The sequence below is a fragment of the Phaenicophaeus curvirostris genome, chromosome 11, assembly GCF_032191515.1.
Source record: "Phaenicophaeus curvirostris isolate KB17595 chromosome 11, BPBGC_Pcur_1.0, whole genome shotgun sequence".
Classification (NCBI taxonomy): Eukaryota; Metazoa; Chordata; class Aves; order Cuculiformes; family Cuculidae; genus Phaenicophaeus; species Phaenicophaeus curvirostris.
In genome coordinates this window covers 12,139,259-12,156,817 of record NC_091402.1, presented here as the reverse complement: position 1 = coordinate 12,156,817, position 17,559 = coordinate 12,139,259, and the positions used below count along the sequence as shown (strand labels likewise).

General features: G+C 42.6%; 1 protein-coding gene across 4 annotated transcripts in view; it reads right to left on the bottom strand.

The window, feature by feature from the left end:
- Positions 1 to 17,559, bottom strand: part of CNTN4 (contactin 4) — a 332,207-nt gene that overhangs the window by 2,605 nt on the left and 312,043 nt on the right. For 3 of the 4 annotated variants that reach the window (XM_069866137.1, XM_069866138.1, XM_069866139.1), the window contains 10 exons: positions 12,944 to 13,119; positions 10,628 to 10,748; positions 8,134 to 8,292; positions 7,226 to 7,375; positions 6,045 to 6,115; positions 3,969 to 4,203; positions 3,320 to 3,435; positions 2,721 to 2,907; positions 2,124 to 2,236; positions 448 to 616 (listed from right to left, as the gene is read on the bottom strand). In XM_069866137.1, the coding sequence (XP_069722238.1) occupies positions 448 to 616; positions 2,124 to 2,236; positions 2,721 to 2,907; positions 3,320 to 3,435; positions 3,969 to 4,203; positions 6,045 to 6,115; positions 7,226 to 7,375; positions 8,134 to 8,292; positions 10,628 to 10,748; positions 12,944 to 13,119 (1,497 nt within the window). The remainder of the gene's footprint in view (positions 1 to 447; positions 617 to 2,123; positions 2,237 to 2,720; positions 2,908 to 3,319; positions 3,436 to 3,968; positions 4,204 to 6,044; positions 6,116 to 7,225; positions 7,376 to 8,133; positions 8,293 to 10,627; positions 10,749 to 12,943; positions 13,120 to 17,559) is intronic. The other variant, XM_069866140.1, reaches the window with a different exon arrangement.

Genomic DNA, 17,559 nt, shown 5'->3' with positions numbered 1-17,559 from the left:
TAGCCTTATAAATTTAAAAGCCTCTGAACACCGCATTTTGTATTTTGTTATAGTGAATTGCAGTGAAACAGTATATTCAATATATATATACACACATATATGAGTATGGAAGTAGAAGAGTGGGAAGTGTCTAGAAATCTTAAATACAAATATAGCTACTTATGACAGTGTTTCTTAGAGTTTAATCTTACACAGGATGAAATCAGAAATACTGGTTTTGGGTAAGTCTGAGTTTGATCTCCCTGCCTCAGAGATGGCCAGACATAGAGCCTGCACCTGCTCAGCTTCAAGGATCTGGTTCTTTCCCATTTGTAGATGTGAACAGTGACTGAGGTGCAGCAGGTCTGCCCTGCCAGCGGGTGAAGAGGAGAGGGGCTGGGGACGCTGGCTCCCAGCAGCTCGGCAGGGGCAGGAGTGGGCACTCACCCCAGTTCCTCCCCTCCTTACTTGATATCTTTGGAATTCGTATTTGTTCACTGCTGCTGCCATCGCCCCCATCACTAAATGGCTTTATCTCTATGATGTAGTCCTCGTTGAACGGCAGGGAGAGCTCCACGGAGGTTTTATTTGTTTCTATTACAGATGTGCTGCTCTGCCTGTTCCACCTGTACAAAACCTGCAGCAAAGGGAAGAGAGAAGAGGAGGCAGAAATGGCAGAGATGTCCGCTGCCCTAACAGCATCAAGATTTACTGCTGCTCTTTTCCTGCCTCTGATGCTCAGACACACGGTCTGGTCGCAGAGGGGTATTTGGATTTTGCTGGGGACCCACACCAGCACAACCGTGACAGTGCCCGGGCGTGGAGGTGAGACTGGGAGGAGGGTGATTACTATGTGCAGCACCTAATGCAGCTTCGACACCTGAGAGAGCCCCTCAGCAAAATCATTAGCTTGATCAAGCTAAAATAAATCCCAAGGCTTATGTAGAGAGGTCAGAACATCTTATTGTGTTTCTTCAGGAAACTGAATTCAGGTGCCTGATGAACTTCAGCTTCCCAGAATAACTGGCTTTTTTGAAGTACTGTCTAAGATCTGGGAATTTTACTAATTTTGATCATGAATCATGATATAAAATATAAGATTTCTGGAAAAAAAAAAAAAGAGAATGGGAAACATTTTGCCATGACTCAGGAAAGAAATCTGGCTCTATTATCTTAACATGAAGTTAAAAGAGGACTTTTTAGAAACCCACTAGACAGTTTGCTTTTTCAGGGTGATGAGTCTCTCTCACCCTCTTTCAACTGACTTAATTTGCATTTCAAACCTAAAATATGTAGCGAAAAGTTGTTCCAAACTGCTGAGGTTCAGCTGAGGTTTTGACTAAAAACCCTGAGGAATTACTTAGTTTTGATAACCGATATAGTGCACCAAAGATAATTAAAAGTTAGTGCAGAAATTCAGGACAGCTAGCACAGGCTCACAAAGTTGCCACTGCCAGCATTTCAGGTTGTGAATAAAATAGAAAGCATGACCAGGTTATTCATTGTTTCAAGCTTTGGTGGAAAATGTTTGCACAACTCAGCCCTTGAGGCAATGGCTGCAATTGAACTCCGATGTCTACTGTGGGCCAAATTAAATGATTGGGGAAGGTGACAGAGCTGTATTCTTCCCAAGATTTCTCTCTGGTTAAAGTATATTCTATTAAAGCTGCTACTAGTGAGAATTCTCTTTCTTTTCTGTTTGGCTTTGGTTTCTGAAGAAAATGGGAGCTAGTAAAAAAAGCATTTTTTTTTTTAATCTGCAATTAAGTAATCAACTACAGCCTTTGGAAATCCTGCAGGTGAGAGCTTCAAAGGGAAGAAGAGAGTAAAGGTCCCTGCTCTGAGACTTGCATGGGTGCTCACTGCAGTGAGGATAAGTAGCCAGCAGAAAGTGCTCCCTGTACATAGGTGTGGCCTCTGTTTTTGGAGGAATGTTCCAGTTTTAACCTGGAAAACCATGACAGTGCCATGAAAAACACCTTGTCTGATGTTACTATAAAACGTAACTTGACACTGGATTCACATATATGTTCCCTATAATCTGATACCAGAATCCAGCAACACCTTAATCTAAGTGAGAATTCACTGCCGGACCAGGGGGTGGTGAGGCCATTGGTGTCCAGCTGCCCATGATGACAAAATACCTTGTAGCCTCTCACTTCTGACTCATTGTCCAATGCTTTCACTTGGTCCCAGTTCAATATGATCTTGGAGTCAGATGAATTCCATACGATGTTTCCAGGGGGCTGACTTGGTGCTATATCAAAATATAGATAGCATTGCATTACTAAGGAGCAATGTTTCCCAGCTGGACCCCTCCCAGTATCAACATGACTTCCATCACCATAGATGAGCGTGCTCAGAGTCCTATTGCTCTGGAAAACTAATGAGCTGTTACGCTGATCTGTGTCCTCAAGGTCACAGGAGGTGTGACACAACACAGTGCTCTAAATGAAAAAAGGATTCAGTCAGTTGCTTAACATGCCTGAGACCAGAAGAAAAAAGCCCTCTTGAACGATGAGATAAATATTTAATTTCCCTGCACAGCTGTGATTTCAGTTTTGCATGCTCGGCTTACTTAACACAGGGAAGAGCCTTATCACAAAAAAAAAAAAAAAAAAAAGCCTGTGCACAGGAAAGTCTGACAGTTCCTTCAGACTCAAGAACACTTGAAAAATATAGAGGGCATCACTAGTAGAAACCTTCTCAGACTAGAGCCCTTTGTCCTCACAAACACTCACGTGGCTTTTTTGTTGTGACATTGACCACGGCACTGGAGGGGCCGGTCCCAGCCGTGTTGTACGCCCTGACTGCCAAGTGGTACAGCACATTGCCTCTCAGGTTGGTAACTTTTGTAGATGTTTGATTGCCAACCGTTCGAATCCTTTTTGCGTTTTCTTCCTTCTCATCATGTCTCCAACATCTGACCTGAGAAGCAGAGCAGGTATGTTTATCTCCAGTTACGGGCTGGCAGTACCCGGTCATTTCTAGCGCTAACTCTGGCATTTCTGCCTGAAGTGCAAGTGTCACAGGGAGAGGTCTTGCACTGTGTTACAATCCCATCTCGTTCCTTGTTAGAAATCAGCATGGCTGCACATTCATGCAGCTTTCCCCCAGCAAGCTCTGCTTTTCATTTTCAGCCAGATTACATACAGAAAAAAGTAGAAACGTTTACCATGTGAGAAAAATCTCCATGTACTGAACAAAAGCAAGCAAATACGCTGCAGGAACCCTCCCACCCCATGGCAGGCAACAGCAGCACTGCAATGACTGCCCGTGGTGTATCTCTGTGTCTCCTCAATGCTGAGTACTGAAAGGATGCTTTGCTGCATTTCCATACCTCATATCCCTGTATTCTTCCTTTGTGCTGGTTTTCCTGTGGGGGAGTCCACGAAACTTCAACATCTGAGGCCGAAAGACTTCTGGCCAAAACAGTAGTTGGGGCTCTTGTTGGCTCTGGGTAGAGGAGTTAAAAATAAAATTAAGATTTTCAATTTTAAGTTCAATTAGTCCTAAACTTCAAGGGATTTATTTTCTTCATTACACAAGAAGAAAAGCATACGACTGAAACAAACTTCCACGTTTTAAAACAATGGCCTGCCAGCCCGTGCCAGACAGCGCTGCTTCTCTGCCTATGAAATAATAAGATGTCATTACTAAACTCAACCCAAGGATACCATGTACTGTAATTAGGACAAGAGGGAACATTTTCTAATCAGTGGACATTAATTCATACTAAATCTCAGCAGAATTCCTTCCAGATTACATATTACTTTTCCATTAATATCAAAGATTTCATTACGATTAATGTTATTTTAATGACTATCAAAAGAATTAATCATGGCTCGCCATTTATTATAAATCAGAGCAAGGATTAGGTATCAAAGGATATGTCAAGGTGGATACTAAACCCTTTCAGACTCGGCCAACCCCTTCGCGTTCAGCGGCAAGGAGGAGGGAGAGGAGGTGGGGTGGGCTCCTGGCTTTACCTTCCTCAGCCGAGTAGACGACCGTTACGGGGCTGAACGACCCTTCCCCCTTGTTGTTGTACACCCCCACTTTAACTTCATAGGGGGAGAAGGGTGGCAAGGTCTCGTTGCGGAAGACGTATCTGGCAGCATCGGGGGAGGCCACAACGGTCTGCATCCAGCTGACGGTGCCGAAGGGGCGGAAGGCCACCACATACCCAAAGCCACCTCCATTCTGCAGCTCCTCAGGCACTGTCTGTGGGCAGGTAGATCGTGGGAGAAAAGGCACTTTGAGCACTGGCAGCATTTATCTCCCTATCTGCATGCTGGCTATTGCTCTTGGTCCTTCTACGGCTACTGACCTGAACAAAGTATTAGAGACAGGAGGTGGCTGGAGCCCTGCTTCTCATCTAGCCCAAATTCATTCCATCCTGACTCTGCTAGAGCCTTGCAGCTCTGTGAGCTCCCTCTCAGCAGGAGGGAAAGCAGCATCTCCAGAAGAAACTTCACCTAAGAATTAATTCATCATTGTTGGTGCCCTCCTTCCTTCACTGACTAGACTGAGCCCTCAGAAATGACTTGACTAATTTTAGGCACTGCAATGACTAAGAGACTGAGGTTTGGTAGGGTGAACCAAGGACATAGTTCCTTTTCTCCTGATACATGTGCAGCTCCTCTCTCTTTGGAATTGCGCATTAAGCCCTGACGAATATAACTGCGCAATGTCCCAGTCAACACAGGGTTGGTCCCTCCCTGGCCTGTTGCTACACAGAGATTCAGACCAGGTCAGCCGACTATCTACAGCCCGTATGATGTGATCCGTTAGACACCACAACGGCAGGGAGTGACTTGTCAGATATGTAATGGAGAAGGGCAGGTAAGTGCTAGGAAACAACTAGAAAAAAACCAACCTGCTATTTCCAAGTCACTTCTGGACACACTGACGATTCCTACTCTCAGGCTTGCAGCCCCCTAAAAGCTGCATCAAACCCCAAAGCTTCAATGTATTAAAACAATCTGTAATTATGAACCAATACTCCATACATGTCCACGGTGCTTAAGCATGTGCAGGGGTTACTTTTGGTGACTGCTTCTTACTCTGTATTGTCAGGCTCAAAAAATACACCAGACCATAAAGAAAAAAAGCTTTTGACATTTAAAATAGTAAATTGACTGTTCTATCAAAATATAAATTATATTTTGTGCAAATTATGACTCAAAGTCACGGCTGCTGTTCTTGCTATGTGTGATTTTGAAACATATTGCAGTATCTTTAGGAGACACAGCATAGCTAATTAGTCCAATGGAGGAGGAAATTTAGCACATTGAGCTGTGTAGTAAGGACAAAAATCCATTTATAGTTTTTTAATAACCTTAAAAATATCTCTAGCGATTCATTCTGCCAGCTTGGTCAGAAATAGTGCTAAGTGGAAGTGTTAGCATGTCTAGTGAAGTTGCTTATTAGGAAAAATATGCCAGCTGCATCGCATCACAACATGAAAATATGAGCAGACAAATGACTAAGTTCTAACCCCAGCTGCCTTAAAGAATATTAAACATTTTTCATCTCTGTATCTCCTCTTGCTGGCTTTCATTAGCAGCAATGAAAGCCAGCATGCAATGTGTTGTGCTAACTCTTAACTATTTGCTGCCATATAACCCAGTGCAGGGTTAAAGGCAGGAGCTTGGGACCCAGCCACAGCAATTCTCAACCAGGTCTGGATATAACAAGCCTGGCTTCAAAAAACTGTTATACCTTTCAGGCAGTTTCTGCCCATCCACGTTTTGCTGTACGCATATGGATGTGTGTGCTCAGAGAAAGGGAAAGCTGGGTTCATGTTGAAGAGGTGATGCAAAGCCTACAGTCCCCTTCACAGCATTTCTCTGCTGACTTCCTTGTACAGGGGCCTGTGTGGAGGACAGAGTGTAGCTCAATTTTAATAGCTGGGCTATTTAATCATACAGTTTGGGCTTCCTGACTGCAAATTCTATAGATTTCTGTTTGAAATCTACAGAAGCTTCACTGGGGTCTATGGTGAAAGGGCACACCTAGATAAGGACCATATTAACGTTCTTCTCTGTTTGTACACCACTTACCTCCCAAGTGATGACCAGCTCAGATTTGCTTCCTCCGCCTCCGCTGACGTTAGCTGGGGTAACTTCAGGAACTGCAAAAAAAGATGCAGAAAATGCATGTGACTTTGAAACCAGAAAAGCATGTTGAAGTGAAACAGACCTATGCAGCAACAGGACTCTTCTAGCCTTCCCCTGCTGGGTACCAGAAAGGCTATCAGGAAATTACTAATTTGCCATGGCAAACAGCACTTTAAAAGTATGTCAATAATGGTACATTAAAATTATGTCAATTAACTTGTGTATTCAGTCACTAATTGTTTAGTTTAAACATTTATCTTCCATAAAAAGGGCTTTTATTTATTTCCATTTTTCATATTCTGTTCCATTACGGGCTAAAATGGAACAGAGGAGCCATCTGCCAGGGGTTTCCCATGACCAAGGCACACATCCCAGCAGCCACCACGCTGAGCCTGCCGTGACGCTTTTCTGCCAGATCAAAAGACAAGGCTGGCATCAAGGAGAATTAGAGCTCTCAAGGCCAGTAGTTTTTTCTGAAAACCCTGGTCACAGGCACTACTGCAGATCATCCTGAAGGTCTGCCTGTAGCAACCTGAAGAGGCAGTGTGGTTCCAGAAGGCAGTGGTGTGTTTAGGAAAGGGTTGCAGAAGACAGAGCGCCAGTAAACCTGTGAAATGGACAGCCCAGGGTGGTTGCTCCAACACTGATGCCTCAAATTGCTCCAACAACCACTGGAGCCCCCAGTATCAAGGGGCTGCTGATTCTCCAGCTGTGAAGCTCAAGCCCCTGCTCTCAACATGCTGTATGTAGTCTGTGCTCCAGAGTTTCCATCACATCAATCATGGGAAACTCATGGGATTGCTCTCAGAATTCATCTTTTTTTTTTTCTCACTAATGAATTCTGAGCAGTAGTTTCAAAAAAAAGCTGCCCAAATACCTTTTTCTGAAAATCATTGCTTTCTGCAGGGAATGGGCATGCTCAAGGAGTCATGGAATGAGCAAAAGAGCTCAGCTGGAGCTCCACAACTTCCCCTGCCTGTTCTGTGCACACAAATAACATCCTACGAGGAAGGAGAATTACGGGTGCAGAAAGCAGATCCTTGGATTTCTCCAGTGCAACACGTCTGTTAGCACAGATGAGCAGTTATTCAACAAGATTTAGTTCAGTGGCCACCACTACTTACGAGCTTCTTCAGTTCTTCTCTTTTCTGAAGGTCTGCTGGGCTCTCCAATCCCAATCAGGTTGGCAGCCACTACTCGAAATTCATACTCAACCCAAGGGTTCAGACCCACCACTGTTGCTGTGAATGTCCTGCCATCAATGATCTCTGGAACTAGGAGACAGCTACAGGTCAGGAGTGCAATGTAAACCACTAAAAGTATTAAAGACTGCTGAGAAAAGGTCATAGGTACCTGATACCCTTAAAAGTGAGGGGTGAACATAAATACAAAGTGAATAAGAATTGATAAACCTTTTCTCATTTTTCTAATATTCTGTTACCTGCAAAGAAGTAAAAAAGGCAGCATTAAAATATTGTGCTTTTAGCACAAAATTCCTGCTATTAAGGAGTTACTCTTAAATTGCCACTTTTTAAAAAACAAAGTGTCAAGACAACAAATTGAAAGGGTTTTATTATTCTCTTTCTAAAACACACTGTTCCCTCTATTTAATGGTTACTAGAACAAAAAAATTAACCTCTGACGGAATGAGCAATTACATCATGGTATTTTGCCCTCCCTCTGGAAAATAATTCTACTTAAAGATAGGCCAGATGACACTGTCTGTCCCTGAGGGATGTCTTTATAGACCACAATTACTGTTGTATATCTCCAGTGTGGCAAAAAAGGATAGGAATTCATTCTGTTATCCCTTAGACATTCATGAGAAAAATGGATGAATAATAGCACTAACAGGACCCTAAATCTTTGGGTTGCCAAACTTAAAGCTAGTCAATAAGACCAGTGCTCTGCAGCCAGTGAAATTACTTTTAACTTCAGGGTGCAGAGCTGCTCCACTTGATCTGTTTCCATGGCTCCCGATGGGCGCAGTTCCCAGTAGTGGAGCTCTCTGGGGGCCAGGCAATGGACCTACCTGTGCTCACTGCTTGCCATCCCACCGAGAACGGGGTCCTCGCTTGTACAACATACATTGTAATAGGGCTGTGGTTGTCTGCTCCTGGCCTCCAGGAGAGCTGAGCGGTGGTGTCGGTGATTTCATCTATTGTTACAGCTTCTGGGGGACCTGGGGGACCTGTTGGATGAATTAGAGGAGAGGGGTACTTGAAGTGTTCTGGTGACTCGAAGAAGGAGCACTCTGGTCTTCTTCCCTTACTCAGGACAGAGGCAACCGAGTCCCTGCAGAGGAGTTAAGCACAACCCCAGCTGTGATTTAGCAGCTCTCACCTAGATGAGATTGGGAGGCATGGGGGAGACATGCAGACCCAGAGATGTTTAGATGCTAATTACCAGGAACTGCTTGTAATTAGCATTGCGTCTAAGTAGGGACCAGTATGCTGAGTTCCTTTGAACCAGTAGAGCACTGTAGGACATACTGATCAGGGAGAGGACCTCTCTCCTCTATCATTTGGCCATTACTGTCAGTAGTGGTACCTGAGATCAAGTCTCCTCCCAAATGCACCATCACAAGCGAATTCTCTTGCAATTCACTCTGTGGACTAAAATTATTCTCATATGATATTGAGGGAACTGGACATGTTTAAATATCTAAAATACCCTGAAACCTTCCAATATCCTGTCTTTAAAATGAAAGTTTCATCAGGTCTAGCCAGATATAATTTCTCAGAAATTAAAACTTTAAATTGTTTTGCTGTGGGGAATAGCCATGCAACGCAGCCTCATGGAGCAGTCAGCTCCTTCGGTCTCCCACCACAAGTTATACCAGAGAAATGACATTTCATTGGATCTGTCACAAGTTACTTTTACTGCTTGGCAGAGGCTGAAACAAACTGTCTTCACTTCATGTCTTGGAATAACTGTGGTTATTCCCAACATTTCAGAATATATTTCTTCATAGGGTGAAGGCTACACTAGGGCAAGAGAGGGAAAAATTATCAAATTTATCACATATTTTTGGGCTGCTGACAGGCATTTGTTTCTCCTGTTCTACTGTTTCTCCTGATGGTGTGAAAAAAATCCCATCCTGGACAAGTGTGCTGATCTGTGTCTACCAGTGCCAAGGGTTACTTCAGTATGCTCTTGTTTGATTTTCCCTGACATAAATAATTGATTTTTATTCTAGTATCTAATCTCTTATTATTTTGACAGAACTCCAATACTTAAAAAACTTCTAAAAATTATTCCGAAGGATCTATTTATGCTTCTCCCATCCAGTCTCACAGCCCAGGGATATTTCCAAATTTTTATGCAGTCAGTGAGACAGTACAGCACAACTCCCAGCATAGCCATGGGAACAATGGCCTGGGCAGTGATGTCCCTGCTGATGTTTTTCGGGAGTGTCAAGATCAGTATTTTTACCATCATCAAGGGTCATTTTCTTGTGAGAATTTAATGTTCCTCCTGTTTGTTTACAGAGCCAGAACTAAGGAAATTACCTAACCGAGGTGACCATCAGCAGCTGTTTTGAAATGTTTATGCAAAAGGGAAAAAACCCATCATCTGAAAACATACTGCAGCAAAAACCTGTGAGTCCGTGTAACAGGGAGCCTGGGCAACTGCCCTGGGGGAAAACAGCAGCCTTGCTGCCTTTAGGACACCAGCTCTTTGTGTGGCACATGGCTAAGAACGCCTGTGTTCATACTCCTACAAGGGAAACATGGTGAAAAGTGTAACAACATTATGAGGACAACAGCTAGAGACAAGGGCACAGTTCTGAATGAAAGCTCAGGGCTAATCTTGCACATTTTACTCTGGCACAGCTTTGATAAGAAGGGAATTTCTCACTTCTTTTTCATGCTCCCCTCCTTTCACTGAGTTGCCTGAGAACTTACGTTACATGGAGACAGTGCAAACTGTGATTTTACTTGGGTCTACGAGAACTGAGGGTAGCAGGTACAGAGCAGCACAGAAGTTTGCTTTCTTCAAAGCTAATGAGCAGGAAAATATATACCATACTCATTGAAAGGATCCAGACTCAGGTTAATGAATTGTATCTCTGTTAAAGTCATGTTTACAGATCACCTGTGTATGGTAACAAATAGATCTTGAAATACCAGTGAAGTTACTAAATCATGTTTAGTCTAGCAAAGGAACAATATTGCTTGGCAGAAATGCAGTGAATAAGCTAGATACTATTTCTGCTGCACAGTTCATCAAATAAATGAGCTCGGTGCAAGCTTTGCATTCAGGACACAGACATGTACTAGGGTGTTTATCTGTGCTGTGTGTCTGTCGTACAAGTATGTATATATGAAAGAAGCTTTATATGCGCTGTTTGAAAATGTACTGTGAACCCTAGCACGTACTTAGTGGTTATTTCTCAGATTAATTACAAGATGCTGGGATCCAATGAATGTCTCTGAGCTCAGGAGTTGTCTTACCAGCAGCAGAAGAGAGGGGGGGAAAAAATAAGAAATTTTGCAGCAACAACAGTAACAAAATTCAAATACCTCTTACAATGAGGTCTGCAGCAGCCGATAGCTTGTCCACACTTGTTTGCACCATGCAGACATATTTCCCAGCATGCTTCAGCTGGATGCTTCTGATCATCAAATCACCAGCTGAATCCTGCTGATAAAGTAGTGAAAAGTGGTTACAATTACTTTTTAATGAGCACTAAACATCATTATCACATGAAGGACACTGTGACTAATGGATTTACTTTACACTAGCTGATGAAAACATTAGTAATGCAATCTGTGGCCTATTAAAATTATGTGAGTCTGCCTTGAAGATAAGAGCGGGAGTGTTTCTAAAATTATGGCTTGTACAAGGGGCAGGGGAGACTAGTTTGGGTCTGTTAAGCAATTTCCCCTTTAAAACAATGTGACAAATCTTATGTAGGACAGGTTCCTTCAATTCCTCCTTTATCTCTCTGGACATCCAATTTACAGCCTCCGTGGTATTCAGATGCCCAAGCTGTGTCTACAACTATTTCATAAGTGAAAACCAACCCAAATTATGAGACATCTGCAATAGTTTCACGGCTTTGTGTCACGGCCAGCATTTTGATTGCCTGGCGTTTTTGTACTAAAGATCATGAGAACAGCACTCTCCAAGGAAATCTTGCATCACCTAACAGTGGTAATTTGTTTTCCAAACGCCAAGTGCATGTCTGATTAACTGTTGAATAGAACTAATTATGTTTCTGTATGTATAGGAAGCTAAAAGCTCTCTAATTTTTTCTCCAGACACAAAGCATTTTATACATTAGAAAGCTCAGGGTAACCCTGTGGTTGCGGCTTTCTGACTGAAGAATATTAATAAAGTTTGTAATTTTAGCTTTTCAGGCCAATCAAGCGCAGCTGCTGGGAAGTGCCATTGTTGCTGATGTGCGCCCTAGGCATCAACCTTTAGGTACATCTTTTAATGATTTTTTTAGGGATAACAGCAATGCTTGTAAATTGTATTTCCTTATCCTTTCAGCATTAAATTTCACTACTGACAAATGTAAACACAGACTGCGGGTCTGCCTGAAACCAAGTGAAGCACGTGGCTCTGTAATACTTCCCTTACAGCAACATACAAAACCCTTTCCAGTTTTCTGCTTCTGCTGAAAATTTGCTGCTTTTCTTTCCTTTTTTTTCTTTTCTTGCTACCTTTGCCCAATTAAAGTGGAAAAAAAATTCATTGGGAAGGATGAGAAAACATTTTGAAATTGCAACTTAGTTAAAAATTAACTCCCTAAGCTCCACCTAGTTCACAACAGGCTAAATTAGAAGAAATCTGAACTGTGAAGGAAAAAGTTACAGTTACAAAGGAAAGCAAATTTTTTACCCATCTTCCAGTCACAGCCTGTGAAATTGCTGCTCCACTTTCAGTAAAAACTATTTGGAAATTATTTTTGGCCAGAAGAATGTCATGAGAATCTGGGGAAGGTCTGACAGAAAGAAAAGTAATTCCTACCTTCACTATCTTTGCTTCCCTGCACCTACCACTTGATTATGGTCTTGAGGGACGGCAGTGGCCAGGGCTTTATTTAATAAGCAGTCTAACCACAATTTCATACCTGACTCCTTCTACTAGCTACTGGGTTTCCATGAACGCAATCCTTTTAACCTTCAAATAAACAATTCTTTGGACACTGCAAAAATTTGTAATGTCATTGGGTACTGACTGGCTTTCCCTTAAGCAAGAAAACAACCAACCAACCTGAAGATACCAATGTGACATTGCCAGGAAACGTGCAGAGATAGCACTGAAAAGAAATGTAACCTCTGATGGTTGGTGATGTTTGTAATACTACACAGGTTCTTTTGCATAGAGGAAAAATACTTATTCTAAGGATTTGCTCACAAGAGGAGGATGCAGACACAGACACCTAACCATGTCATCTAACACTGCCTGAAGAAATGTGAAGCTATCCTCTGATTTTCCACTATTTTCTGTATAAACACAATGTTCTACAATTGTTATATTTTACATTTAAGAACTATTATGGGCTCCTTCCTTTTCAGTAAAATATAAAGGCAGGTTTTTGCAAGGAAAAACACATTATAGCACAGGACATCTGACGCACAGCCTACTGCAATGTGAACACATCATTCATATGTGCAGATTTAATTCATACCATCAAGCAATTATATCAATTCTACACCAACTATAATGAAGTAGTATATGGGCAATGTTTACCTTCTCAGTTTTCAAGACACAAGATAACATCTCCTACTATTAACTTAGCCAAATGCATTCCTTCCATTAGCAGCCTTTTTCTATGTTACCTACTTCTGTTACTGTGTGGAGACTACTTTAGTATTAATACTTACCCCTCCAACTCTTTCAAAGTGATCCCCATCTTTTTCAAAGTCTATCAGGTGTCCATTAAATGACCAGGTGAACATGATATCTAGTGAGTGATCGTGAGATACCTGACAAGGCAAGACAATGCTTTCTCCCACAGTGACATCCATACTGAAGGGTGACACCATAACACGGGTTGGATCTAAAAAAGAGCAAAGACAACAAAGGAGGAAAAAAACCCATTAATCCTGTCCTCCTGAGAAATGGAGAGAACCTGCAGATATCTGTGATGTAGCAAGTTCCATTTGTTAAATACAGGCAGTAGCAGCTCCACCTTGGGCTTCAGTACTAATCCTTTATTCACAGCTGGAATATGCATGGATCCTTTACCACTGGTTTAATTGTCAATTTTTCACTTTAGTCGTCCGGTATGAGCAAAATGGTGGCACAGAAAGATGAGCCATGACATTATGCAGACTTCAGCTCCTCATCTGTGCCCATGAATTCCCTCTGCCTCTGAAGTTAACATTTGTCTTTCATTTCCAATGACAAAAATGCCATATTTTCTTTTCTTTGGGGTCTCAGAAGAAAGGAAAAGGAGAAAAAATATTGTTTAACAATGAGATCAAAAGTTTGAAAATCATATATTTTTTCTTATTGCCAAAGTCTATTCTCCACAGATGTCATGCTAGAACACAATGCACATCATTCATTCTCTGTTACATGAACCCAAAATCTTAACTACTTCTCCCAGAGACTATTAACCAACTGCTTAATTCTCTGCTAAAATATTAAGGATACAGCAACGAAGACATGTACTGGGTAGAACTACTCACCAAAATTCAGGGGATGCAAAACTGTTCCTGGGATTTCAAGGACCTTACCAAAAATGTACAGGAGGTGGTGAAAAAGATTTCACTGCTGCTTGAGTAGGCTTCAGATCAAGTCCTCAGGGACTTGGCTGTATTACTTTGGATAAATTTAATTCATCTATATTTTGGTTTCACTCCTAACAAAATAGAGTAACACTTAGCAGAACCACAGTAGGTGTTACGGGGCTTAACTAATTAATAAAACACTTTTGAGCTCCTCAGGAGAAAAGCAGTATAAGTGCAAGTTATTAAAACAATGTTTAATTCTTGCCTAGACTTATGACATTGGTCTTGATTATAACTGATGTATCAGGAATTTTCAGTCACTTGGGATTCCTAGTACTGAAATCCAAGAATACCTGGAGAATCCCAAGCTCACGATGCTACAGAAACATCGGCATCTACAGTGGGGCTCAGGCACCGAATCACTTACTGAAATGCCTCTCAGCATCAGAAGTTCATCCCCTTGCCTGCTCAAAGCCTGTATGAAATATTTATAAAGGACATGACTCTGAGATTATATGGGTGCCTCCCACAAATCCCTGAGCTCTGCTACATGAGTCCCATAATGACCCCCATAAGCCATGGTCCTTAAGTGTCAGACTGAGGTTTTACTATAGCTAACCCTTGCCTTCACAGCACTTTCTCCTAGAGGCAAGAAGTCCACACCATAAATCTGATTCTTCCTGCTGCAACACATAGAGTTTAGAAACATACTAAGAATGAAACACGGGTGTTTGCTAAAGACCTGCTTTCCTTTGCAGCTTAGCACAGCTCCTGTGGACATTGTAGGAACTACAAACTGCTTGGCACCTCTGGAAATCAGGCCCACAGGTCTCAATGCAATCATGTCAAGAAGCATTGCAATCTAATAGCTGTACATGCCAGGTTCTGGGAATGGCTGATACAGCTTGGTGACAAATGATGCATGAGGAGGGCTCTGACCCAAGCCATGCTCAGCACAAGCACGCGCCCCTGTGATGCACTTTACAAATCACCCCAAGGAGAATGCTTACCCATCTCTTCTCAAGGACTGGGAAAACTGAAAAACAGAAACATCTTCTTCCTCCCCCCCATTTAATAACCCTAGCAGAGCAGCAAATGGAAAATGTTATTCAGAAGCCAATTGAGGGCAGCCGAGTGTAGGCACACCTTGGTGATAAGCAACCAAGTGGTAATCAAAAGCTTTAGATTTGCATTTTCAAAACCTGTAGCATCAGGCACTTTTTAAATGATGGTGAGTGCTTTAATGAAACCAAAACTGTGTTGGTTAGCCTGCAAGTAAAAAATAAAACCAACAATAATTACTTTTTTTTCTGAGTTAGCTACTCATTTATTTATTGTCCACTTGCAAGGCAAGAGAGGCAGTGTAGGGAGAGAGATACTATGCAAGAGCTGACCTTCATGCTCTGTTACTGTCCTGTCCCCTCTAAGTGCAGGTTATCTTCCTTAGATGTTTTTGCTTAATAAAGGCACTATTGCAAGGACGGTTTAATAAAAAAAAATAAATTGTGATTTTGGGGGTATTTTGAGATGATATTCACCTTTGGAGCACCCTGGTGCATTCTGAGGTAGTTTTAAAAATAAAGCTGAAACATTCAGTTACAGATAAAGTGTAAGAATTTCTATTAGTAGCAATGCCCCTTGCAGCTGCCTGCAGGTTTGTGAGTCCTCTACAAAGGGAAGCAGTGCCCGGCACTTTCTAGCTGTCCTGCAGAAAAATACAGAAAAAGCAAGCAAAACAAGGCCAAGTGCAAGGTCCAGCACCTGGGTTGGGGCAATCTGAAGCAAAAATACAGGCTAGGTGGAGAATAAATTGAGAACGGAATCCAGGAGAAGGACCTGGGAGTGTTGGTTGATAAGAAGCTCAATATGAGCTGGCAATGTGTGCTTGTAGCCCAGAAAGCCAACCGTGTCCTGGGCTGCATCAGAAGAAGTGTGACCAGCAGGTTGGGGGAGGTGATTCTGCCCCTCTACTCCACTCTCCTGAGTCCCCACCTGTAGTACTGTGTTTATCTCTGAGGTTCTCAACATAAGGACATGGACCTGTTGGAGCAAGTCTAGAGGAGGGCCATGAAGAGCGTCCCTCCCATGAAGACAGGCTGAGAGAGTTGCCTGGGGAAGAGAAGGCTTCAGGGAGACCTTGGAGCAGCTTCCAGTAACTAAAGAGGGCCCAAAATAAAGTTGGAGTGGTACTTTTTACAAGGGCATATAGGGATAGGATGAGGGGGAAGAGTTTTAAGCTGAAAGATGGTAATTTAGATCAGATATAAGGAAGAAATTCTTCACCATTGAGGGTAGTGAGGCACTGGAACAGGTCACCCAGTTAAACTGTGGATGCCCCATCCTTGGAAGTGTTCAAAGTCAGGTTTGAGGGGGCTTTGAGCAACCTGGTGTACTGGAAGGTGTCCCTGCCCATGGCAGGGGTGTGGAACTGGATGATCTTTAAGATTCCTTCCAACCCAAACTATTCTACCATTCCATGAAAATTTTTCTGGGCCGCTTCCGGGAAAGTTTGTCTGGCAATACTGAAAAGTTTTTAGATGAGAAATAAGCAGGATAAGTTCATCCCAGCAGGAACAATCCCAAGGGATGAAAAGCCCTCTGCCATCAGGAGGTAAAAGAGTTTTTTAGACTCAAATAGGAAACAGTGAAATAAATAACTACACTGTACATGCAAACATGTTCAATAGGTGTCCTGTAGGTATAGCAAATGCAGCGATAGCAGATATGAGTGGGTTTACACTGGCCTGGGCTTGGCTTTGCCACAGAGAAAGAAGAGACCTGTCCTGCACAGCCCTGAGAGCAGCAGGACCAAGGGCTTACAGCATGTGCCAGGATGTACCCTCTACAGACTGGTTAGTGATTGTCTGTAGGTGTCACTGAAGGCTCAGAGAAGCAGGAAAGCTCTCTCTCAGCCTTTCTTTCATGCTAGTGTTTTCAGAAGCACGCTTTTGACAGAAATGGCACTTTTTTGTTTTACATGCAGTTTTCCTTGCATGCCAGCCAGGCTGGCAGCTCATGGAACAGCTCAGCTTGTAGCTTGTCATCAGAGCCGAGACTGTTTGAACAGCATTCAAGCTCACTGGCATGGTCCACAGCTGGAGCAAACCCACATCACAACACCGGGACAGCTCTGGACACCATCGCCACCAGTCTCAGCCCCCACGGTTGGGTGCACTTAGGGTATCTGAGCTTTTCTTACCTGTTGTCATCCTGCATACCATGCCTTGCTTTTATTGCTGCAACATACTGCAGAGAATTTGATGTATTTCTGACTGATTTAATGTATTTGGTTTATATTAGAAGAGATTTTAACAAAGTTTTCTTGCTAGATTTCAGTTTGTTAAGAAATGGAGCTAAGCAGCACTTCGCATCTGTAGGAAGGGTGTAACTACTTCACTTTGTCCCTCCTCCCCTGATAAAGGGAACCTGTCATTAGCTGTTAGTGCCACCTGTGTTTCGCATCTCATTTTGCGAAGCAGTGATGCATTTCTGAGCTGAAAACCAGCAGGCTGCAGACATTATGTGTAAGGTCTGAGGGTAACAATTATCCAATCTGAAAAGAAACCATCCCACCCTGATTTTCTATTGATTGGGTTTCCATTAAGAGGGACTACTTGTTTAGGGTAAACAGCTTTGCAACACTGCATTTGCTTGTTGTAGCTCACGTAGTGCTGTGTTGTGTCATATTGATCTGGAGGACGTGACACAGAGGGACACAATCTACAATGGCACGACATAAGTGACATAAAATGAATTACAGACCA